The sequence below is a fragment of the Columba livia genome, chromosome 14 (genome assembly GCF_036013475.1).
Source record: "Columba livia isolate bColLiv1 breed racing homer chromosome 14, bColLiv1.pat.W.v2, whole genome shotgun sequence".
Taxonomy (NCBI): Eukaryota; Metazoa; Chordata; class Aves; order Columbiformes; family Columbidae; genus Columba; species Columba livia.
Window position 1 is genome coordinate 5154424 of NC_088615.1, and position 24231 is coordinate 5178654.

The 24231-nt window shown below is 46.8% G+C and overlaps 2 protein-coding genes across 6 annotated transcripts in view; one reads left to right on the top strand and one right to left on the bottom strand.

Moving 5' to 3' along the window:
- Nucleotides 1-24231, bottom strand: part of CYFIP2 (cytoplasmic FMR1 interacting protein 2) — a 53507-nt gene that overhangs the window by 20431 nt on the left and 8845 nt on the right. For 4 of the 5 annotated variants that reach the window (XM_065029697.1, XM_065029693.1, XM_065029694.1 and 1 more), the window contains exons 3-23: nt 23755-23844; nt 23599-23676; nt 21754-21855; nt 20339-20520; nt 19951-20047; nt 19153-19281; nt 17704-17808; nt 14531-14622; nt 11767-11884; nt 10802-10921; nt 10049-10174; nt 9636-9802; nt 9221-9368; nt 8739-8892; nt 8038-8194; nt 7239-7335; nt 6603-6679; nt 5513-5621; nt 5045-5164; nt 4165-4364; nt 3589-3676 (exon numbers count right to left, since the gene is read on the bottom strand). In XM_065029697.1, the coding sequence (XP_064885769.1) occupies nt 3589-3676; nt 4165-4364; nt 5045-5164; nt 5513-5621; nt 6603-6679; nt 7239-7335; nt 8038-8194; nt 8739-8892; nt 9221-9368; nt 9636-9802; nt 10049-10174; nt 10802-10921; nt 11767-11884; nt 14531-14622; nt 17704-17808; nt 19153-19281; nt 19951-20047; nt 20339-20520; nt 21754-21855; nt 23599-23676; nt 23755-23844 (2556 nt within the window). The remainder of the gene's footprint in view (nt 1-3588; nt 3677-4164; nt 4365-5044; nt 5165-5512; nt 5622-6602; nt 6680-7238; nt 7336-8037; nt 8195-8738; nt 8893-9220; nt 9369-9635; nt 9803-10048; nt 10175-10801; nt 10922-11766; nt 11885-14530; nt 14623-17703; nt 17809-19152; nt 19282-19950; nt 20048-20338; nt 20521-21753; nt 21856-23598; nt 23677-23754; nt 23845-24231) is intronic. The other variant, XM_065029696.1, reaches the window with a different exon arrangement.
- On the top strand, nt 985-3007 carry FNDC9 (fibronectin type III domain containing 9). Its single transcript, XM_021288972.2, has 2 exons — nt 985-1138; nt 2107-3007. Exons 1-2 carry the CDS (start codon nt 996-998, stop codon nt 2774-2776), a joined length of 813 nt encoding a protein of 270 aa, XP_021144647.2. The 5' UTR covers nt 985-995; the 3' UTR covers nt 2777-3007.

The following is a 24231-nucleotide window of genomic DNA, read 5'->3' on the forward strand; positions in this document are numbered from 1 at the left end:
GCTCTTGTAAGCAGGACCAAGCCATGTAAATGGCAGGATGCCACCTGGGAGCACTTTGATTTCCATCCCTGTTCATAATTATTTTCATCTCTGCTCCCAGTTTTCAGTTTGCTGGCAGCCGCAGCTCATCAGGGAGACAGAAGGGAATACAGATCTTGGAAGACAAAACCAAAACATCCAGAACTGCAAAGCGTAAATCAAAAGCAAAAGTCACACACACACTTCAGGCTTGTAACAGCCTCTCCTGATGCAGTTTGATATTTAGAAGATCTTCAAAATGTTGCAAGCACCTTCCCAGGAATGACATGGAATGAGTAATTCCAGACCCAGAACCAACAGTTCTTCTGGAAAAGTTCCTCTCTTGAACACATTTTGGCTTCAGAGAACAGTGAGTCACTTGTTTGGAGCCTCTCCTTACCAAGCCCCTTGCCACATCTGGCCCCTCATGGCCACAGACAGGGGACATCCCCAAGCCACCTGCAAAGTGGAGGCATTCAAAGAAGAGCCTGTTGTGACCCCACAGGAGCTCAGCAGGGGGTTGAGGTCATTGAAAATCCAGTTCCTGCTTCCATCACATGGCTTAGAAAATATTTAAAAGCTCGTGGACACTGCTGCAGCATCAGGGATAGAAATCTACTGCTCACTGGCTTTGGCTTAAATCAGTAGTTTAAATGTGCAAGAAATCATAGAATGAAAGACAATGCCTCTGTGCACTGCAGACCAGGATCCTGGATTTCGTACCAATTGCCAACGTGTCTCTAAGGCCAGACCCTGCTGGAGGGGCAGCGATGGTCCTACTGGGGGACTGTGGACAGGGGAAAAAAAGAAAACCCCAAACAAGCCAGTAAACAAAACTACCCAGCTTGTTTCATCTGCCTGGGAGACATGTAAGTCTCCCAGGCAGAAGCTTTTAGGAATAACATTCCCGAATCACTTGAAGATGCTGGCCCATCCTTTCTTATTGGTTGCTATGGTGAGAGATGACGGAGCCCCAGATGGGTATAATACAAGGCAGCGTACAGGGAAGGGATTTAGCAGAGACAGGAGGGAGGCAAGCAGTGGCAAGAGGGGAAGGTGCTGCCGGCCCGTGGCCACGCCGCTCACCAGCACCGATGGGCACCATGGACCTGGCGGGGAGGTAAGGGCTGCCCGCGGCTCCGGGAGGGCTCAGCAACGGGTGCGTGGGCTGTTCTGCTCTTCATGTAAGAATGGTTAAAACTGTCGTTAAGATGAGCTGCTGCTTGAGTGAATTAAAAGAAAGTTAGTTATATTAAAAGTGAGAGGAAGAATTAAAAAAAGAAACTGGTTGTGTTGCGTGCAGCTCCTGCTTAGAGCACTTGGCCAGTTGGGAAAGAGAACCCTGTGCTCAGAGAGCACTTTGGGGATGCAAAGGAATAATGTACTGAAGTGATCTCTGGCTGTTCCTAAACAGTAGTTTGTTAGTCGTCATTATTTGAGGGAGAGTTTTGTACTTATTATGCATATATTTGTACTTTTCTAAAGGTACTGATTCTATATTTCACTGGCCTTCAGATTTCACGTTTAAGATCCTGATATTACAGTGTGAGATGCTGTAGGAACTGAAGGAGTTTATAAAGCAACAAGTTAGGTACAGGAAATGCAGCAGAAGCTTAAACCAGTAAATTAACAATTATTCAGGTTTTAAAATAGCATTTTAAAAGGTGTGCAAAATCAAAATATCTATTGGAAGGTCTGCAAGGCAATGATCAGTTTATGCAAGCCACACTTGCATTATTCTTTTTATTCCATGGGAAACAAAAAAAGCTAAAAAAGCTCCCTATAAAGAGAACCAATCAAAACCAAGAGTTGGTTTTTTAATCTATCTAGAGCATAACGTATGCTCTGTGTCCCAGTTGGGTTTTTTTGGTCATGAAATATGACGACACAGTAGTCTGGGCACCCACCGGCTTCATCTTCTGTAATTTCAGTCATCTAAGACCTAGCATCTAATCTAAGCTAGCCAGGCATAGTCCTGAGTCCAATCTAAGGACCAGTAAAGCTGGTGGAAAAACTTCAGTGGTGTCAGTGGCCTTTCAGCCTGTACATGAATTGGGAAACTCAGCCTCTCCACGCATCTGTTTTCAGGGGCATGATGAACATTGAAGTGCACAACATCACCTACACCAGTGCCACCATCTCCTGGGCCATGAACAACCCCTGTCCAGAGAACTACTACCATGTCATGTACCGCCCCAACTGGAACAGCATCTTCGCTGGCTATTTACGCCAAAACTTGCACCGTGAGGAGCGAGTTCCTCACCCCCTCAGCTCCCTCGTCCTCCATCAACTCACGCCATCCACCATATACGTCCTCTGCATCACGTGCAAGAACTCTTACCCCTCTGGCAACCACTGCACCACATTCCACACTCTGGACAAAACCCCCCTGGTTTTTGGCAGCTCTAAGCATGAACCTACCACCTCCATGTGGATGGTGAGCAGCCTGCTGCTCCTCTGCTTCATAGCTCTCCTGGCCTATGGCTGCCTGCAGTTCTGGTCCGCCCGCTGCCACTGGGCTGCGATGCTGAAGCATCCCAACACCAGCCCTGAAGAAGTGGATGAAGGCAGCAGCTCGCTGGAGGGGCTGCCAAATGATGGACTGAGAGAGGAGCTTCTGGAAGTCCCCATGACCACTGTGCTAATGAGGAGCTCCAGTTTCATAAGGGAGAGTCCATATAGCTCCCCTCACTGCTTTTTTTCCTATAAGAATAGTGATGAAAAAAGGGCCATCTTGCCACAACATAGCCTTCAATGACAGCAAAATAAAGGGAGACCCTGCCTGGAAGTTTGTTTTGTGCTGTTCTTTCCCAACTCTTGCCAACAGGTCTCTCTATCTGTCCACAGGGTCTGTTTGTCCCAGGGTAGAACATGAAGCAGGGACATCAGTTGCAGGGAGAAAGATTTTTGTCAAGTGACAAAAATATACTCATTTGCTGAGGATGTTCTTAAAAGAAACCAAGTCAGCTCTCTGGGTATGGCCACGGCTGACTGCAGTGTCATTAGCTAATCTGCATCAGTGCTGTAGGTTCACTTCAGAGTCATCAGCGTGCACAAGAAATAAACTCCACTCAAGCAGTTTCACACTTGAGTGACCCTCCACTAGCATCACACCCCAAGCCCTCATAATGCCTGTATACACAGTCACAGTGTTGTCAGTCTCAAGTAGTCTATGCTTGCACAAACAAGTATATTTGTAATTCCCATTCTGAACTACAAATGGCATTTCTGAAGTGGTACCTTCCTTGGGGAGAAGCACTACTTTGAAGCTCCAACTCACTCTCCTCTTTGTGCATTTACATATATGTGACTTGGTCTCAGTGCCACCACCAGGCACAGAGCAGTCTCAGCATCCCCTAACACAGGCATGTTATGGAGAAGAATACAGGAAAGCAATAGCAAAAGCACACTGAATCTACTTCTTGCATGGCTTTTTGGTTTCACATGGTGACATGACCCTGCACATCTGCACCCTCCATTCTGTTAATGAATTAGTTCTTGCGTTTCTTTCTTCCCCAATAAATATTTCCAACATTCACCCTTTTGGGCTGTTGTGGCTCATTTACTAACCTTGGATCCGTAGAGGTAATACGGCTGAACGTTGGCTGGTTTATCCCGCTGGGGTTCCTGCGTGAACGGGATTGCTGTCCTCACAAACCTGTGGTGGGCACGGGAGAGGGCAGGAGAGCAGTCAGAGCTTGGTTAACCTTGTTGAGTACAGATATGACAGGGTCTGGGATGAACTGCAGGTTGTAGACTAGCTACATGAACTAGAATGCAAACTCCTGCCCCAATCCATTGATGGTGTAAAACATCAGTTTAACCTACCAAAGGTGAGGTTTCTTGTTATCTAAGGCAGGCAAAAAAACTATATATGAGCAGCTACCACAGCTCTGCTGCTCAGTAAACCAACCCTCCAAAGCAAACTAGCTCAGTTGCTTGCAATCACTGTGCAACGTTGTTACCTGAATTTGTAACTAACATTTTCAAGGCCAACAGGAGCTGGTGGGCTTGAACTTCATTTTAACTGTAAATGTTGCATCCCATAGGGAATGAAAACCCCACTGCAATGCATGTGGCAGGTCTGACATTTTGTGAAAAAAAGCAGGGTCTCCAGGTACCCTGGGCCTTGCTTTTCCTCCTCACCTGTTGGTGGATCCATTGTAGCAGTAGTTGGGTAGAAAGTCAAAGTTGAGCTCCCAGAAGACGTGGAGGGTGATGCGCCCATAGGGCGCAGAGACGTTGTGGTTGGCCTCCCGGAACATGGCATCGAAGCTGTCCAACGTCATGTGCTTGCACAGCAACCTGTGAGTCAGGCGATTGATTTCCAAGAGCCACTCCAGCTCCTGCAGCACATAAAGCAGCAGCAAATGCAATATATTACCAGGATGACAATAGAAACGGCTGATTTAATTGCCACAGGAATTATTTTATATCCACACCCATGCAGAACTTTGCAGGTGAGAATGTTGCAAATGCTAGATCATCATTTTAACTCAGAGGCTGAGGCCAATAGCACTTTACTTAAGGGGTCCTGGTCCAGTATCTCCTAAATCTGCAGGAAGCAAAATTAATTTGTTCCCCACTGAGCACTGGCTGGTTTTCACATCAGAATCCTTCAAAGGTGGAAACTGGCAATTTTACACTACTTGACTCTGATGCTCCTGTAACATAGCAAAGGCAGCAAATCTGTACACACAAAAATGATGTCTCAGCCACCTTTAACCAACAAGGGAAATTAAAGTCAAGATTTCCTTCTCCCAGATCACAGGAGTCTCTTACATGAGCTCTGCAAAATCTAACTGCTGACTGTCACCTTATGATGAACGCAGATGCTTAATGGTCCAATAATAATGCAATTAAAGCTGCATAAATAGAAACAGTAGAGACCAAGCAGCATAAAGGAGGATACATGGCTGGCTGAAACCTAGTGTAGGTGGGACTGGAAGCAGAAGACAGTTGACTGTGTATCCATGGCAGTGCATTAGTTTCTCTGTTCATATTCTCAATCAATAACAGTTCTTACCACTATGGATGTCAGGTCCTCGCTCTCAAAGCGGCTAATGGCCTGGTCTAATGATTTGTACATCGCTGCTGAGATACGCTGGGTAATGAGCCTGTTCAGGTCAATTGATCTACCCAGCAGCTGGGAAGAGAAGATATTTGCAGGTTATATACAGATGGAGAACAGATAATTTATTTTTTTTTCCAACACAAATTAAACCCAAATATCCAAGTCTGCTTCAGTGTGAAAGTGGTGATGCAAACATTTTGCTTGAGTTTACCATCACTTTAAGAGGCAAGGAGGGGAATGTGGAGCATTCCTCATTTTCCCCTCAGGCCCCATGCCCTGAGTGTGGCGTGTCAGAAACAGCTTCAACCCTTCTCATTCCAACACTGACCTTGACTGAGCCCAGCACTAGGATACCAGCCACCAAGAAAAGGGTAGTAGACCAAGAGCTATGAGTACTGGAGTCTACTGCTTGCACTGTACCTGGACATGCCTCTGCTTGAGCAGCGTTTCATAGCGGTTGGATGGTGGGTATGGAATAATCACCCCATAATTCTTACATTCAGCCCGGAAACGTTTGTCCAACAAAACACTGAAAAAGGGAAAGAGTGTCAGGAAAATAAAGAAACATCTTCTCTCTGGATCTTTTCCAGAGTTGTTTTTGTCCCTTTTTTTTTTTTTTTTCCATCTTGCCCTGAATACCAAGAAATTTCCACACACCAATAACTCTGCTTTCACTACTAAGTCACAGAGCAGCGGTTGTTATATGAGGACTGCAATGCTGTTGTCCATCGTTCCTGGCTTTTATGTCTAAAACATTTCAAAACATTGAAGACTGTGCTGAAAGATATCACCAGTGCCAGGTACTGGTGTGCTCTCTCCTTGAAGATCTGCTGTTGGAATATTTGGTTGGTGACAGTGATTGCTCTCCTTCTCTAAAGGCCAAATGTCACCTAGAGACAAAACTCCTTGCAGAGTTACACCGAAGACTTGCTTCACCTTTGGGGACATGGGAGGAGGACTCCCATTAGAATTCATCCTTGTTCTTTAAATGGTTAGAAGGAAATGCCACGAATGGCCTGTCTCCCCACAACAGAGCAAGGGACTCTGCAGAAGTCCTCCAGTCAGTTGGTCTGCTGTGTGACCTACAATACTGAGTACCCTTCTGGCCACTGCAAGTCCAGCTGCTTTACTACGGTGAGGATAAGTGCATGCTCCTGTGTCTTAGAGATGTGAGGCTTCCACTCCTTATCTGCCTGGTACACAAAAGTCAAGCAAGGACATGTCTTTGAAAGGCTTGGTTTGCTTTTCTGCTGTTCTTCACAAATTGTACTCAGACAGCTACTTAGGATGTCAATTATTATTTTTTATTTTTTAACCGTGTCTCCTTGCCACCATTAATTAATTTTCTCAATCTACACTAGTCTGACATGGACAGCCAGCTCTGTGGGATGGGGATGATCTATTTTGTTATGTCTACCTGCAGTGGCTGCTCCCTGAGGGGAACCTTTGGTTAACAGCAATTTGGATGCAATGATATCATCGCTCAGCAGCAGCAGCCAGTTTCTCCTACCTGCCAGCCATTGCTTTATAATAGGCAAAGATCTGATCTGCCAGCTTGTACACAAATTGATCAAAGCACAAATTCACCTGGGGGAGAAAAAACAAAACATCGTGAGGGTGTCACCAGCACACAGCAGCTCCTTCCTATGCATGCAAGATCAATACCATTCAACAGAGAGCTCTAATTTAATATATACCTGTATGTCACACTATTGAAAAACCACACTGGAGTTCTCATATGCTAAAGATAAGCAGAAAATTGCAGGTACATTTCTCTCTTATAGTTTCTGCATGTTCTTACAGATCCTAGTCCCCCATCCTCAATCACCTTTCCCTGTCAGGGATCTCTGGTTTCTCATTTTCTATGGGTATCTCATCACCCTCTGCCCAGACAGCCTCTTCCATGCCTCCAGTGCCTGACAGCTTTTGGCTTCCTCTGTTCCCCATGGGTACAACTGAGGTGAAGCCCTTAATCAGCAGAGCCTGCAAACCCTCTGGAAACTCTGACCTTTTAAAACCTTCTCAATCTGATGTAGTACCAGGAGATAGCTATAACAAATTCACTGAACTGCTGGGTGGGGCTGTCAAACAGGGCAATGTGGCCCCAGTGAGCTCTTTCCATACAATAAAGACGAAGAGAACTTACTTCAGCTTCAATTTCATCGTATAGGAACTGCTTTTTGAACTTGGTCAACGCATAGTATGCGCTGTCATTATAGAGGTCCAAGGGGTACAGTACGTACCTGAGGGCAAGAAGACAGATTATGTCTTAAATTAACTTTGGAGCATATCAGCATAAATGGCAGCCAGTGCACATGCCCTGCTCAGGGCAAAAAATGGCTTTTCTCTGACTTCATTGCTATCACCTCCCCTCACTCCAGCCCATCAAATACTCCCTCTTTCTCCTTGTGTCTTACTGGGAAAAGCTAGAACGGATCTGGATTTGAGCTAACTGTGACTTATTCAATCAAACCTTTCTTGTCTGCTGTTAAAAAAGCTTTCATCCTGCCCTGACTCCACAGAGTGCTCAGACAATGGCTGTAAAATGGAAAACAAAGTTTTCATAATGAACATGATTATATTTGCGTAACAGCAATTCATCTCATAATTTATCATGTATATACATAAAGAAGTGTTTAGGTGCCTTAGCCAGGGGCCCATCCCTTTGGTTGCACATATTCTCTGACTGCTGCATGCAGTGCCCACATCCAAACAGAGCAGTTGCCAACTGCTGGTTTATGATGCGTAAGCGCAGTGCACGAACAGCCTGTGTGCATCTGCTCACAAGTTATTTGTACAGTGCACATTCATGTGACAGCAAGTCAAGAAACATTTATTTTACCTCCCACCTCAAACAAACTGTTCATCATCAGCCTACCCTACTCCGCAACAAAATCCCAACGCCCAGCGCGTGCACAGTCCCAATGCAGCCCATCTGCTCTTACTCCATCATGGAGGGTTCTTTGGTTTCCAGAATATGGTCCGTGAGGATCCAGGGCATGGACATTTCGATGGGGAACTGGATGCGGCGGCCCATGGTCAGCTCCAGGAAGAACTCCCGAAACCAGAGCTGGGACAGGTCACAGCACTGCTGCAGCGCTTCTGAAATGCAGAGGAGATCCCCCCGGCGGGAGGGCACCCACGTTACCCCCATGGGGATGGCAGTGAGGGAAGGGCACAAGAGGCGGCTGCTGCAGCCTCATGTTGGACATGTTTTGGGTGGGGAACATTTTTCTGGGATGTCTCTGTTTTTAAACCTGGACCATGTCCATGCTGTCTGAGCACTTTGTAATGGAAGAACAAAGAAAGGATCATTTCTTTTGCTCTAGATCTCCAGAGAGAACATTTCAATGGCTCAGAGTCATTCTGGAACATTTTTTCTGTGCCCAGTGGCTCAGAAGTTTGTCTGGGATGGAGAGAAAACTCCAACTACCAGCTACCACTTGTGGCTATTTACTATTGCTAACTCATTGCTGTTCACATAATGATTACTACTCAGAAAACACCTGTACCAGGCAGAACTAGAATATTTGGGAAAAATCAAGGAAAATCTTCTGCATCACTCAATGAGGAGCAAAGATGATCTACCTTTGCCTGTCTGAGCATGCAAGAGTTGGATTAAAGTCTCCTCCTGCCATAATCTCACCACTGATGTTGAGAAGGTGGGTGAAGAAGAAGGACTGCTTGTGGAACTCCTCAATGGCCAAGACTATCGGCCCATCCAAGCTGCTCCTCAGAGTCTTCTTTGAGCCACTCTTGTCTGCTATGAGGGACTCCAGCATGGTCCGCACCATGTAAAGCTTCGGAAGAAAGTTAACGCACTGTTACCACTCTCAGTGAGACACCATCAGGCACAGCCATGGTGTTCTGCAATGAAAAATAACACTTCTCCCAGGTGGCTACTACTCTTTGCACCCACAAGCCACCATCATTCTGAGCTAGAAATAATCACATTCCTAAAAAAGGAGGCTTTGGGAACTACACAACTAAGCACCGAAGCAACATTTAACACAGCTTGAAGCCTTTGTGGAAGACACCACAGTAACAGCTGCTAATCCACTGGATGGGAGACTCCTACATGGCTGTAAAGCCATTAATTCCCTACACAGAAGATGGAGATTCATGTACCTGTGTACTTGATGGTCCTACTGCTCGTCGTGGGACTTTAATATCAAATCCACCTTTAGGATCCTTCTCACCTCTCAGGCAAGGATCATTTGGAGGCTCTCGACCTCCCTCCCAGTCACAGATTGTCTTCCGAATTGCCTGAAGGACACTGGAGGGGGTGGGAGAGGGAAAAAACTCCTTAACCTTAATTTTACCTCAAAATGAAAATACGCACTGCTGTGGACATATGGCAGGAACCATATCTGAGGTGGGGACATATGCTGGGGGAGTTACGCCTGAAAGTTACCTTGGAAAGAGTTGCTGGCCAAGCTATGTTGGCTGGTTGCATACCCTGAGGTATATGCAGGGCCATGTGCTTATACATGTTACACAAATAAATACATGGGCTTTGCATTACATTGAAGGACATACTGACCTGATCAGAACATTCTTCTTCTTCCTGACCGCCTGCCTGAGTGGCTCTCGCAGGGTCACCTGGGCAAAGTCCTGCAAGGCTGCATAGATAGTGTTGCGGATGGCTTGGTTGAAGACGCTCTCCATCCGGCCCATCAGCACTTGGAGACCTTTAATCATGGCAATTACCTGAAGCAAAAATGAAAAACACATGTACTTGCTATTTTTCCATTGTATGTCCATAAATCCAACATTAAGAAAATTTGGGACTAAATTAATTCTACTCAGGTAACTTAGGTCCAGTAATTAGGTGGCTAATTTTTTGATGTTACCTGCTTTAGAGATCACAAGCTGAGGAGAACATTTATACCACCACTTTCTTGTAAATGCCCCCTGACTCTTGCTGGTTCTTATTCTCATGCAGTTGGTACCTACCTCCACAAAGGCAAACTTCTCTTCACTGGTGTAGTTGTAACGGGTGGCTCTTTCATACTCTTCTGCTGTTCCTGGGCAATCCTTGTTACAGAACTTATCTGTGGGATGAACCAGCTTCCAAGAGTACTAGAAGATGGAAAGAGATACTGTCAACATTGCAATGAGTAAGAAGCAGAGCTAGAGGAACTGAAGAGGGCCCTATACCAGGAAAATGCTCCCTGGGCATTACTATTGTTGTTTGACGTTCCTTTGGGAGCAGAATTTGTGCTTCTTCCCAGCTTTATTATCAGTGAACTAAATATATTTTTGTTTATTTGGGGGCTTGCCAGTCATGTTGTGCTTTTGACATCCACGGACTGTGTAGACACGTGGTTGAAATTTTCCAAGTTAAGAATTTCCATCCTCATTTGAACTACAGTTTTAGTTGCTCAAGACCCAGACTCATCCCAATCAGTTTTCAGTGGTTAACTGAGATGTTCAGGTTAGGAGAACAGTCACCCAGGCCCCCTCCAACATTGATGGGGACACCCCAGCACCTGCAAAGGGTGGTTCAGGTCCAGGGTGAGATGATCAAGCCCTTTCTCCATTTGGTACAGAGGGTGTTCAGCGTCATTAGCTGCCTGGTCTTAGCATGTGTCTTAATGGCTTGAAGTCAGGTGGCATGAAAACAATCTCACCTTTCCACAGTCTTTGTTACGTGCCATGTTAAAATGTCCACGCTCACCTGGCATGAGGAGGACCTTACACACTCACCACTTCCATGACATGGGCACTCCACTTGGACAGCAGCTGCAGACCCCGTAAAGCAAGATCGAAGAGCTCCCTGTACTCTTCATCTGATTTCTGGCTGTCCAGTCCTGAGCCAGTGACCACCTGAAGAACATCACACCATGTCAAGGCCAAACTCAGTAACTTGCTACAGAGGCTCCAGAGCTGAATAACAGCCATAGATCTCTCTCTCAAATCCCAGCTGAAATGACCTTATGATCAAGTTAAAATGGTGCAGTGCATATACTGTCCCCTAGGAAAACAGGTATAACTTGGCAAAGCTCTTTTTAATGAGGCAGTCAATTTATTTCCTTACAGAAAAATGAGTCTGACCTGTCACCTCAGAGCAAAAAACTGACTATTTTTATTCTACTTTCCCATTCCTTCATGATGGTCCAATACTACTGAAATCCTTGAGAATCCTTTCCTGATTTAAAGTTCAAATAAGCACTTACAAATGCCAAAAATAAAAGAGCTGAGAATGCAAACAATTCATTAAACTAATGGTGATGAAGGAGGATCACACACTTGCAAAAAACAGTCACAATCAGATCAGAGAGGGCTCTGACATTCAGTAATGAAAAGAGCAGATGCCCTTGTGAACTTTCTTTGAAACCCTGACCAATAGCTCTGTGTAACAGAACAGACCCATTATGCAAGACATGGGTGTTTGCCACCTGGCTGGCAATTAACATTTAGTTGCAAAAATTTTTCTACTTCTTATTTTAACTGAGCTGTGGCCAAAGAGCAGAAGCTTTTGCAGTAGATATTCCAGCGCAGGGACTTTTCATAACTTGCTTTTTTATTGCTGGATCAAGAAGTGGTTTGTTCCACTTGTGTCCTTCCCTCCTCACTGTATGTTCCTGCAAGACCATACTCTTGCCACACTTGTCTTCTCCCAGCCTGTCTGTCTCACAAGCCTGTTGATGGTTGCTACCCACTGAACTTACCTCGCTGTTGCTGTAGCGAGCGAGCTCTGAGATGAAGCGGATGTGGTCATCTCGGATCTGGACCATCTGCTCACAGATGTTGTACTGGGGACTTATGCTGCTCTGAGTGCACGTCCACCTGGGCAAAAAAAGCAAAGGTTTCAAGGACAGGACAGGCTCCACTCAGACACACTCGTGGACAAAGCCTTGTGCTCAACTGCCCTCTTTAACATGTTCAAGACATGGCACCTTCAGGGCATGTCCCCTGGGTCTGTGAGGTGTTCCAAAGATGATCTCACACATGACAGGGTTGCTCACCCCACCTTTCAGCCTGAACATCTCTGCTCCATCCACCCTGAAGGCTGCTCTCCATGTCAGGCTCACCTACCCCCATGGTCAGAGGTGGCTATTTCCCAGGTCACGGCTGGGCAAGCCTTCAGAGAAGGATGAACTGCAGAGCCACAGCATCATTTGCATCCTTTCTGCTAAGCTTAAGGATAATCATGCCCTTCGAGGTCATCCCTCTGGGTCTGAAAGTGCTGGGTCATGCTGCCATCTCCTGCAAGGAAAGACCCTGAAGAGGCCAGCAAGGAAATATCCCTCCCACTCTGGTTTTGGTTCTGGCTGACACTATATAACAACACATAAATGATGAGCAGAATATGATTAGATGAACTAGATCATCATTTGCATTTAGCCACATGTACCATGTAACAGTGTAATGGGGTTGTACAAGAAGGCAGCACTCCCCTTCCAAAGGTGCATACGAAGAAATGGTGCAAATCAGGTCTATTTAATTCAAGATCTCATTTTTCCCCATTCTGTATGAGCCACAGATGTAGAACCAGAAGGGCTCCACCAAAATGCCTTGTGCAAGCTGAAGTCTGTCAGTGAGACTCTCGTGTCTTTGCCATCACAATGTAAATGTTCAGATCTTGTTTTGGTTTGTGTTTTTTATTTTCCCCTAAATAATTGTACACCTAAAGATAGACAGTCATCTTCTCCAATCTAGATTGGCCATACAAAAGGAAGGTGAGAAACATGCCTCTGATGAGGACACAGACATGAAGACATATTCCTACAGTTAACTGCAAGGCACTTGTTGCCAGTATTTGTGGTGGTAGAAGGTCCTGGAAGTGCTGGACCAAGTAATCCCTTGTGAAATCCATCCTCCCACAGTCCCATCGCTCAACTCTTACCCGTTCCAATGTCCTGTGCTCCCCGCCGGACAATCGGCAGGTTGGCAGGAACGGCCAGGGCTGCACCAGCCCTCCCTGCCACACACAGACTAGTCCACAGTGCAGAAATAAAGCGCCATGCAGGAAAAAACACCAATTAATTCCACTTTCATGGAGACAGGGAGGGAAAGAAAGTGACAAAAACAATATTAGTCATGGAAACACCTTGGCACAGTTAGTGTTGGGAATCCCATGCAATTTGCTGGGAAAGCAAGTGAGTGAGGAAGAAATGTTGGTTAGTAAGGTACGGCACACAGACCTGAGGAGACAGATTTCAAGACAGACATTAAAATTGTGCACAGGTAAACAGCCCATGAGCTACCTTGGTTTGGAGATGAGAAAACAAATACAGCTGACACATGTTTTGTTGAAATGTGCTTTCTGAATGATTCGGGATAAAAAGGTGCAAGTTTTTAGATAACTTTTCCCTTTTAAATTGGGTTTTCAGAAATATTCTTTAAAACTACAGTTTGTAGATTTTTATTTTTTTCAATTTTAATTGAAAACCTTTTGCTCAGGAAGTTTTGCCACATTGTTTTCAAATGGCTCGTGAACAATTAATTGGCACTTTTCAACCAGCCTTCAGGAGGGCAAGGGAGGGCCAGAAAAGCCAGACCCTCCAGGGTGGAAGGGGACGAGCAAACAGAAGCTGGGAGATGAGACTGCAGGTTAGTCCCTGTCCTGCTAAAGAGACAGCTTGGCTGGGCTGCTTCTCACACACACCAGAGAAATTTGACTTCCACACAATATGGTCCCAGGGTGAATGGCCACTCAGTGTTAAAAGCCAGGTTGGATCAGCGATTACAGCCAGACACAGCTCAGAGGGGCTTTGCTTAGATGTGATAGCAAACACTCTTCCAAGGATATCCAAACCTAACACCGATTCTTCTAGCAATAGCTGAGCACAATGCAAAGCTACAAAGAGAAGCATGGCCTTCCATATGCCTGGTGTGATCCAAAACGCCACCTGCAAATTCATGTGATGGGAGCAACAAACTGCCTGTGAAGCCCGGCTGGGAAGCGGTGCCTTACACTCCTGAGTACTGCTGTAAAGACTCCATTTCTCCCACAATATTCATTTCCAGCGCACCTGACCCACTGCTTCAACCTGCATTCCTGCTGCCCTTCTTCACAAAACCTGCCTGGGCTAGAGGAGCCACCCTGGCTAACTGCAAAGAGATCCACTGCTGTGTTCACGCTCTGGAGGATTTTGTCCCTGAGGTGAAAAATGTGGATTAAAATCTCTCCAGAGCAGGGACACGCTGCTCACACTCACACACCTCCGGGCGCGCACACCTCGCAAGCACTCAGCGGCGGCCCCAATCTGTGCACATGGGGGTACGGTACACGTAGGTTCAGGGGCCGGCGGGGACATCTTCCCATGCAGGGACAGGGAGGCAGACACAGAGCTGGCACGCCGGGACTCACACCTCACAAGGACACACACGGGTACCCGCGCACAGACCTCACACACGCCAGGGAGTCGCAGCTCCCGTGGCTTTTTGGGACACACACAGAAGCCAAGAGACATTATGGCAGGCACTCACTTGGATTTGTTCTCCTCATAGTGAGCACTGGTCTTAATGTATCTGGCCAGTTCTATCTGCATATCGCCGAATAAAGGAACCACCTGCAGCTGCTGGAAAAGAAAACAAAAGATGGTTTAAATACGGCGGAGAGTGAGAGCCCGTTGGCCCCAGTGCAACACAAGGGACTAGAAAACAGCATCCTGTGTCTCCAAAGCTATGGAAAGTGTCAGGCTGTTTAAAGCAAGGTGCAAACCTGGACCCAGGGTCACTTTGCACCTAGAAAGCGACTGATAATGATCACAAGGCCTTTTGTGTGAAGAAAATCACCCCATGTAAGTGCTCTGGAGCCCTGGTCTTACCGATACCAGGCTGGTTATGACCAGAATGGTTCAGGGGTGTAACCAGCCAGAGGAAAGGCACTTTTTACAACAAAAAGAGAAAAGTGTATCCCTGAGCAGGGTTTATTGCCTCCCATCTTAATCCTCCAAGAGAAAAGAGGGTTGAAAAGCGAGAACATTGGTATTTTGGCAGCAAGTCACTGCAGCTTCCTTCAGAGAGGAGCTGTAGGCTGCTTTGCTGCCTAGACTCCCAGGCACGTGGCGTCTTTCCCCAGGGACTCAGACTGTACTTTGGCACTGCGACTGCCTGTGATGCGTCACCAGACTTCTCTACAAAGTGAAAGACACAGGCACTATAACATGGTATATCTCACCCTTTACATCTCAGGAGGATTTGGATGGGAAATAAATTCAAAGTGCACTAAATGTACCTCAAGCTCAGACAGATCTCTGCTTCACTAAGCTTTCAGCTGCAAACAAAATTCAACCAAGAGCTACTGACATTTCTTCAATAAAATACGAAGCTTCAATTTCACCTAGCTACAAAAGCCTTGCTCCAAAATTCAGGGAAGATGGTGGCAAATTCTGTGTCTTATCACACGCTTCTCTTCTCAGGCTGACTCGTGCAGCGGATGTGTAATGCTCTCACCAGGGATTCGCAGTGGCACTTTCATAAAAGGTTTAAATGAAGGGATAGTTCATTTTCACTACTCAAATTCCTGGTCAATCCACTAGAAATCTAATCAGAACACAATAAGCAGATGTTTTAAGAGGAGTAGTTGGCCTTTTCTTATTGAGATCTGATAGCCTGGAGTGGTACTTAACTGATTAGGTGAGACCACAGCAGATGTTGGAGAAATGTTAATGGAAAAAAATCTGGAAAGGAGAAAGTTATTCCATGCAAGGGAAGATATTTTACCTGATTATCTGATGGCCCACAGCACTTTTCAATGAACAGCAAACCTGTTTGAATGCACCAAGATGACCAAACTCTACAGATGACACTGAGGGCTTGATTTAGACTGAGAATCAGTTAAATTAGCAAAGCTGATAGGGAAAACTTGGAAGACTCCGAGGGATGGCACGATAAATCACCTTTGCAGAGCTGCAGTCCTCAGCAGTCTCCCCAGTGACTGAAGGGTATTCTAATCCCCCATAATCACCCTGTCATGAGGTCATGGTGTCTGTCCGTAGTTCCCTATGCAAGCATTTGAGCCCTGATCTCAGGGTTGTCTCCAGGACATGATGCAAATTGAGGTAAATAAGTCCCCACTTGCTCAGGGTGAGGATGCAGCAGCTGGTACACCAGCCTTTCACGAAAACAGCTATCTGGGCTCAACTGTTCCCTCCTCTTGCACAGCCCCAGCACATCATCTATAAACTGCAAGCTGGAGCAAAAAGCGAGGAGGCATCCTCTGTCATCACAACCGACCTCTTCTTTCAGGCTCCTCAGCAACTCTCTGGGTAAAGCAGCAGGGAGAATCCACTCTGCTGAAAGACTGATGGAGAAGAAGCACTCTGTGGTCCCCCCCAGAAATAATCACCTCATTTTCCCTTATGTGGAACAAATGTCAGTAACAAAAACTAATCTTTCCATCTCAGGGGAAAGATAAATACAGTGGAGACAAGAGGACTCTGGAAGGACTGCTCAAGTCCAGTACATCTAAAAGAAAACTAATTGCTCCATCTGGGAAGTTATTCTGCTGTACCCCTGCTATACTGTTATTCTTTGTTGCCCATACCTTTGTCCGTTGCCAGATCCCACCATGCCTCCTAGAGCTGACCTGCCCCAAACCTGAAATGCATCCTAGGCCCAGCTTGTGTGCAGAAGATGACACGGGGGTGTCATTTCCCCCATAAATGCCACAGTCGGTGCAGTGCGGGCTCTCAGCTGCCCTCTCCTTCTGCCACACACCAGACTTTGGGGAGAAGCAGACAGGGTTATCCCAAACCTTTCTTGTGATGAGTGGCCCCAGGGCAATGCAGCCTGGTCTCCAGCTGTGGACCAGCTCAGGGCTCGACACAGCTGCACATGTGCATGGGCACAGGGAGACCGCATGGCTGCTTCCCACCCTGTCACTGGGAGTATCCAGTGCTCACGGACCTTTGCCCAAAACCCAGATCTCAGATAAGACAAAAATGGTTCATCAAACCACTGGGTGAGCCCTTTGAGAAACTCACTGAGCACCCTGAAGTTCTAGCTGACACAAGAAGCTTTTTCTGTCCCACAGGGAGCACAGTTTATGCATGAACTAAGACTGCCAGATCACATATTGGCTGGCCAGCTGTGTCCTCTGTTCCTCAGCTCAGCAGCTTGCTGAGGAAAAGGGGAGTGCAATCATCATCAGCACAGACCTCAGCAAACCAGCCAGCTTTGCCAGTGGCTGGAAATCCTGGTGCTCCTCAGCAGAATGCAAACCTGCCTCAAAAATCTGCAAAGAGGTAAAAGTGATGTCAGTCGGGCACAACCTTCCCTCATCCACAAAACAGACCTCTCATGTGCTAGCCCTGTCCTTCACCCCTCAGAAGCAGACAGAGCCACAGCAACAGCTGCTGCCCAACAGGATGTGCAAGGTCCTCAGTCCCACCAGCTCCCCAGCTCCAGCATCAGCACCGCTCCCACATCCACAGCCCTGCTGGCTCCAGGGGCCAGCATTGCTCATCTGTGCCTGTGCACATTCACAGCAATCCATTCCTCATCCTTCAGCCTAGATAATTTCTTGAACCTTTGTGTTTTTTGGAGCTGTAAATGGTTCCTGTGGTTTGCTCTTTGCTGGCAGCATGTGCAGCGGTCCAGGTTGCTAATTCATTGGTCTGCAATAAACTCCAGTCTCACCCAGACAGGTCACTGACCTTGAAGAACTTGTCTATTTTGCTAAGGTTGATTCTCTTCTTGGCATCCAACTTGTAAATGTTGCTGACATTCCCATCCATGAGATACAGGCCAAACCCCATCACCTGGAAAAGACCGAAAGACAAGGTTTCATTAGCATGAAGTTAGCAGCACAAGTCAAAACCAGTTCTTCATTGCTTAGCACGAGGAAAGACCATTTCAGGCTCATGTACCACTCTGTAAAACACGCACACATCTGCAAGGATGTACATGGCAGATAGAGGACACATGATTGATCACTTCTCTTTCTTGTGCAAAAACACATGATGTTCACTCCAGTAATTTGTTCCTACTCTCTCCCACATAACAGCAACCCAAAACTCTTCTCCACCCAAAAGCAAACATTTACTTCCAGAGAAGAACTGAAAGCATTTAAAATATGCTCCTGGATTGATTTTTTTCCCTTTAATTCAGGACAACTCATTATAGATATTCAAACTACCCATATTATCCTTCAAAGAACACTGGTTGACTCACACTGTGGTAATTAAGTCCTTATGGTAGTAGTGACTGCAATTACTGCAATAACTGACTTACAGTAAGGACAAATACACAAAACAAGCAGATACTTCGGCATGTTCATCTTGAGGGATCTTTCGAGTCAGGAAAGCAAACCTGGAAGGGTCTGCCTTCTGCCCAGAATTATTGCTGGGAATGGGCATCAAGAAGAAAATTCAGAGTTGCAAAGTTGGTAGTGATTTTGGCATGTCCTATACAGTTACCCAGGTCAAGCCCATGATATCACACATCCACGAACAACAGAAAAACTCCTTCTAGGTCTGGAGAGCACAGGGCACCCACCAGTGCTCACAGCCACCAGCTGCAGAACACAACCACACACGAAGGAGGGAGAGCTTCTTGGGAAGGACTGGGGAAAAAGACAGAGATGGAGATGGGGAAGAACAGAGGAAAGGGAAGGAGGAAGGAAGATTTTTATCTGGGAATATGGGAGAAGGCCAGAAAGCAGAGAAATGATGGGAGAAGGTCCAAGTTAAGGGGTCCAAGCTCATGGCACTGCCTGACAGAGGTGACACTTCAGAGCACTGGGGTGGGACATCTCCGACCCACGATCACATCCATTCTGTTCAGCTACGAAGAAGAGGTGAAAGAGAAGAAAATGGGAGGATTGAGGTATCGCAGCAGAAGACACAAAGTAACAGAGGTCAGAAGAGAAGCAGGAAGAGGAGGAAGGCAGCTTAGCTACTGCATGCAGAGAGCCTTCCCATCTCATAGCTATTCGTGTGGCCAGAGGGTGCTGGCCCTGCAGAGAAGTGATGCATATAGACCCAAAGGAGGAAAAAAAGACAGAAAATTAAGAGAAACATTGTCCCAAGAGGGCATTTTCATTTTACTAAAACAAAAGTGAAACTGCACAAACACCCAGCCCCATAAGCATGGCCGAATCTCACCTTTAAGAGCATGTGTTTCTCACTGGGAGTAAGATACATCTTGTTTTCATAGTAATCCACACAGATGTTGACAATATCAGCCAGCAATTCCTCATAGCCAGGGATAACCTCCAGTTGTTGGTGCAGACACTGAAACATCAACAGGGGCCATATTATCCACACAGCCAGAGGAACAGCAGGAACCAGGGGAGAAATGTATTTGAAAGATTGAGAGTAGAATGATAAGAGGTTTCTTAAAACCTCATCTGTGCACTTTTCTTAAGTTACAGAGAGCAGACTGACCCCACGGTACCACCGGTAAGGAACAACCTTCCTTCTGCAGGACAGGTCTCCCCTTCAGACTGATCACAACAGCCAAGTGTCAGACAGTAGAGATGTAAAGAAAGGGTCTCCCTCAGAAGCAGAGTTTCTGACTCCTGCCTCTGTGCAATATTTTATCTAATTAGCAGAAGCTATAAAGCCTGTGGAGTGTGGAGGGCCATGGGGTCTGATCTGCAGTCCCAAGCAGTTGCAGAGACAGACTGGATGGATTTACTGTGGAAAACAGAAGAGTTTCTGGCGGAATCTCCTCACGATAGCTCTTATTTTATCTTTTGAACCTTCAGCCTTGTCTTGATATAAAGAGACCTCCAAAACCACCCAGAATAACCCATGAGAAGGAGATACTGCTCGAATTATACATCCTGACCCAAGGACCATCAACAAACAAGGCAGCTATTGCCACAGTGCTGTCAGCCTCGGTGAGATCACTGCCTCCACCTACGGAGAAGTTAACCAGTTCAGAGGAATGGAACATGCCTGTGTGATGCGGTTGTGGTTTGCCAAGAACATGGAGAGGTTCTGGGACTCCTGGATAGACTGTGGGTCTGCCATCTTCCGCAGGAACTGGGCAGCTCTGGAAGGGAGAAATCCAGCATTACCAAGGATCACTCACCCAACGTGTGACTCTCACCCATCTTCCCTGTTTCACCTGCAGCTGCAATGCAGCAGCCTCAGACCTTCTGCACTACGGCTCTGCTCTTTCCTCCTTCGACCAAGAGGGAACCAAAACACAGTGAGGCTCATAGATTTGCCTAAACCCACACAAGAGAGCCTACAAGAGCACAGAAACCCAGCCACCTGGCCTCAGTGCTGGGCAGCCCAGGCACCATCCTGTCCCTGCTCCCGCTGCTTCACTTCCTCTCACCTTTTGTAGGCAGAGTGGTCGTTTTTGACGCTGCACTTCATGTTCTTCAGCTCATCCAGGACAGCAAACATGTTAATGAACTTGCCCAGCGTAAGGAGATAGGCCTCAGAGACGAAGTCTTTCCTCCGCTCAGCGTGGCACAGGCGCTTCACCTCGCTGCAGAACCGCTCAATGGCCTTGCGCTGCAACGCAGTGGGACATGGTCATCCCGGCAGCAGGTCTTGTGCATCACCAAGCCACCAATGGGACCCTCATCTGCCCACCCACCACCTCCTTCCTTTAACGAATCATTTTTCTGATGGGGATGGAGGCTCCCAGGTCCCTCTCCACTGTTGCCATGGAGTGAAGCAGTGTTACAAACCAGTGCAGACAAATGTCCTCAGTGCTGGAGGCAAGGATGGTGGCTCAAAGCCTCTTAATTGCACCTGCACTGAGTTCTGTAAAATCAGGCTTCAGTTTTTTAGGTGGGACACAAAGGCATCACAGGACATACAACATAAACACACCAGTGAAACCCAGCTGCAGCCAGTTATAAATGCAGGTGGTGATGGGGGGAGGTTCCTGGAGCACACAGAAGCTCTGTGTTTGCTACATGCTCCTCTGCTGGGATCTAAGCGTATTATTTTGTCAAGTGCCTCAAGCATAGTAACTGCTAAATTTAAGCTCTGGTGCTCTTTGCCATTTGACTCATGAGTTTAGGGGGCTGTGAGCATATCCCTGTTCCTGTGGGCACAGGAGGAGGGTGTCCAGCAGCGGTGGCTGGATCCAGCCCTGGGCACCAGCTGCATCACCAGCCATCAGCTCTTCCTGGTTTTGCTTCACAGGGAAGAGCAGAAGAATGAGCTGTGCAGATGCTGGTGGAGAAACGGCTCTGCACATCCACCAGCCAGAATCCCAGAAAAAAGGGAGCCTGTGGCACTCATTAGCTCCATGTAATGAAGGTGTGCTCATTCCCAACCTGTGCATGAGATTTCAGGGCTGAAAAAGGGACACATGGCACAGATTTTGCTTTGGACAGGTCTCTCATAGAATCATAGAATCATTTCAGTTGGAAGAGACCCTCAGAATCATCAAATCCAAGCATAACCTAACCTAACTCTAGCACTAAACCATGTCCCTAAGAACCTCGTCTAAATGCCTTTTAAACTCCTCCAGGGATGATGACTCCACCACTTCCCTGGGCAGCCTGTTCCCATGCCTGACAACCCCTTCCTGGAAGAACTTTTTCCTAATATCCAATCTAAACCTCCCCTGGTGCAACTCGAGCCCATCTGCTGTTGGTTGCAAGGAAGAGACCTACCAGGGAGCCTGGGGGCTCTCCGGCTGGCCAGGCAGGCAAGGACAGCACAGCCCTGCTTAAGATATGTTAACACCAACGTAATAAATTATTTTTGCCTTTCTCCTTGACCACCTACCTGAAAATACATGAACTTCATAAGCTTTGTGACTTCTGGCTCCAGGACTTCCACCGTCTTCTCATAAATCTCCACTCGGTTTGGCTGTTCATTACATTTCACCTGCATGACAAAGACAAATTATCCTTGTCAGCATCAGAGTTTCTAACAGAGCTGTGGCCTGCAATGCCCACCATCTTCTGCTTGTTTCACAGTGAATCTTGTCCCCATCTGAGGACAATGGAGAGACCCAAGAGGGAACTTGTTCTCAAGGAAACAGGTGACAGCAGAAGGGACTGTTTCTCAGATACGAAATTCCTCCCATGCATTATAAACAGGCACAATCCTGACTCTGAGAAATGACAGTCCTCTAATGCATTTGTCTGGGGTAGAACCCATGCAATATGGAGCCTGGACTTGTTACACAATGCGAGAATGTTATATCACAAAGTTATCTGAGACTTTGTGTTGCAAAGTCCCATGGACACATAAGGCACCAGGCTATGGCTCTGCTAGTCTTGCTGGGATAATTTTGATTCTGTTGCTTACCTGCTAAAAATCACTGGGCTTGTATGTGGCTATTAGCAACAAAGTGAGTCACCTTCATTGGAATCCTAGGAAGCTAAATTAAGGACTTGTTTGTCATGCATTTCATTTCCAAACAGTTACCTGGAGTCATTACCAGACTTTTAGAGAAAACCACAGCTGCACAAGGCAGTGCATCCTGCTGCCCTCCTCTGGTTTTATCTCCAGTTTTTCCTGACCCAGGACTGTCATGGGGCTGAGAGCTCTGGTGCAAATTTCTTAGCTTAGCAGCTGATCCACAGGGTGCAAGGGGACAAATGAGCCAGTTTTACATGTGGGAAGACGCAAAAGTAGCGTTGCCCTCTCTGTAGTGGGGAATCTAATGTCCCAGCCCTGGTTTTTCATGGTGCAGTTAGGCAGTATTGATGGCCATGAGGATGCAGCTCGCAGTAGGGAGGAGTGGTGCATGTTTAGGTGTAGGCTCTGTTGGTCACCTGTAAAACCACTGTCCCTGATGCAGTACAGGGAGGTGGACACGACCAAGCAGCCATACTGGGGGGCTGAGAATAGGACCTCCTGGCTGCAGACGTGTGCCCCATGGCAAAGCACAGGGGACACTGCAAGATCGAATCTGGTGAATGTGTAAATGAATGTTTTGCTGTGGTGGTGTCTGGTCCCTCCATCACTTGTGGCATTGCCTGCAGGCCCAGGGGGCAGGATGGGACAGAGAGTAGGGACCTCACAAGCTGCACCTGGAGAGGTACAAACGTTGTGGGGACAACCAGGATGGGACGACACTGAAACACCAAAACAGGTGATCTGTAGCACTGTCTTGCCCAAGACCCAAGTGACAAAACACAGCACTATCCCAAGTACCATGCTGGACCAGAGCTGTGTTCAGCTGGGTCCTGTTAGCAGCTGTAGGACTAACAAACTGGTCCTGTGGGGATGAAATAATTTCAGGTGCAATTGCTCTGGGGAGTAGGGGAGGGACTGGAATGTATATAAGGCAGTTGGCTTGTGTTGAGTGTGACTGAGCTGAGAGATACTGCTGGAGGTGTCAGGGATGGACCCTGCATACACATGAGAGTGTAGAGGAGATGCCCTTTGCTAGGGCAGCAGTATAAATCTGTTTCTGAAATGGCTACCAGCTGCTGAGATCTGTGGATGAGACTTTGGTGAGAAGAAGACAATTTGAAGACTCTGTGGTTTTTCCTTTTGATCTGCTTTAGTCTTCTCTGCTATTTTTGTTCTTCTGTCTCCGGTCCAAACTAACCCACGCTGAAGACAAAACCAACTAGGTGCTCTGGGAACATCTCTGCCTAGGAAGGGCTCGAGTACCTGGGGGATGGCTCGTGAGCAGCTCCTCCATGTGTAAAGCATCACAGCATACTCATGGCCTTCTTCCAGCATTTCATTCTGAAAGAGAGAGGCGTTGCTAGGGCAGGGCACGTACCGCAGGCTCAGCATCGCTAGGGCAGTGCCCGCGGGACTCACCATACTGGAGTGCACCGTCGCCTGCTCGATGTACCTGGCAATGCCAGTCACAAAGGCATTTCTGTCTTCAAAGTTTGTGTCAAAATTAGCCTATGGATGAAATGGAGAGATGGGGGTTAAAATACAGCTAGTTGTTTGCTCACCTGATACAGTTCAGCATGGAATGTGTTGGCACGGCTTCTGGGGCACAGGAGCAGCTTATGAACAATTTGAGATTCTGCACTTCAAGATCTGAAGTAGATTCATATGTGCACCCTGAGATGCTTCTGAACCACACATGTTCATTAGAGGAAATCCGGCAGATTATATGTGTGAAAATATGGCAGTCAAGACTGACAAACCCCTGTGAAATCAAGCCAAACCAGGTGGGGATCAGTTACAAGGAATTGCAGCCACACCAGAGAGCAAACCTACAGCAATTATTTTAAGGATTTCAGCTTGGTAACTCAAAGACAGATGCAGCCTCACTAATTTCTA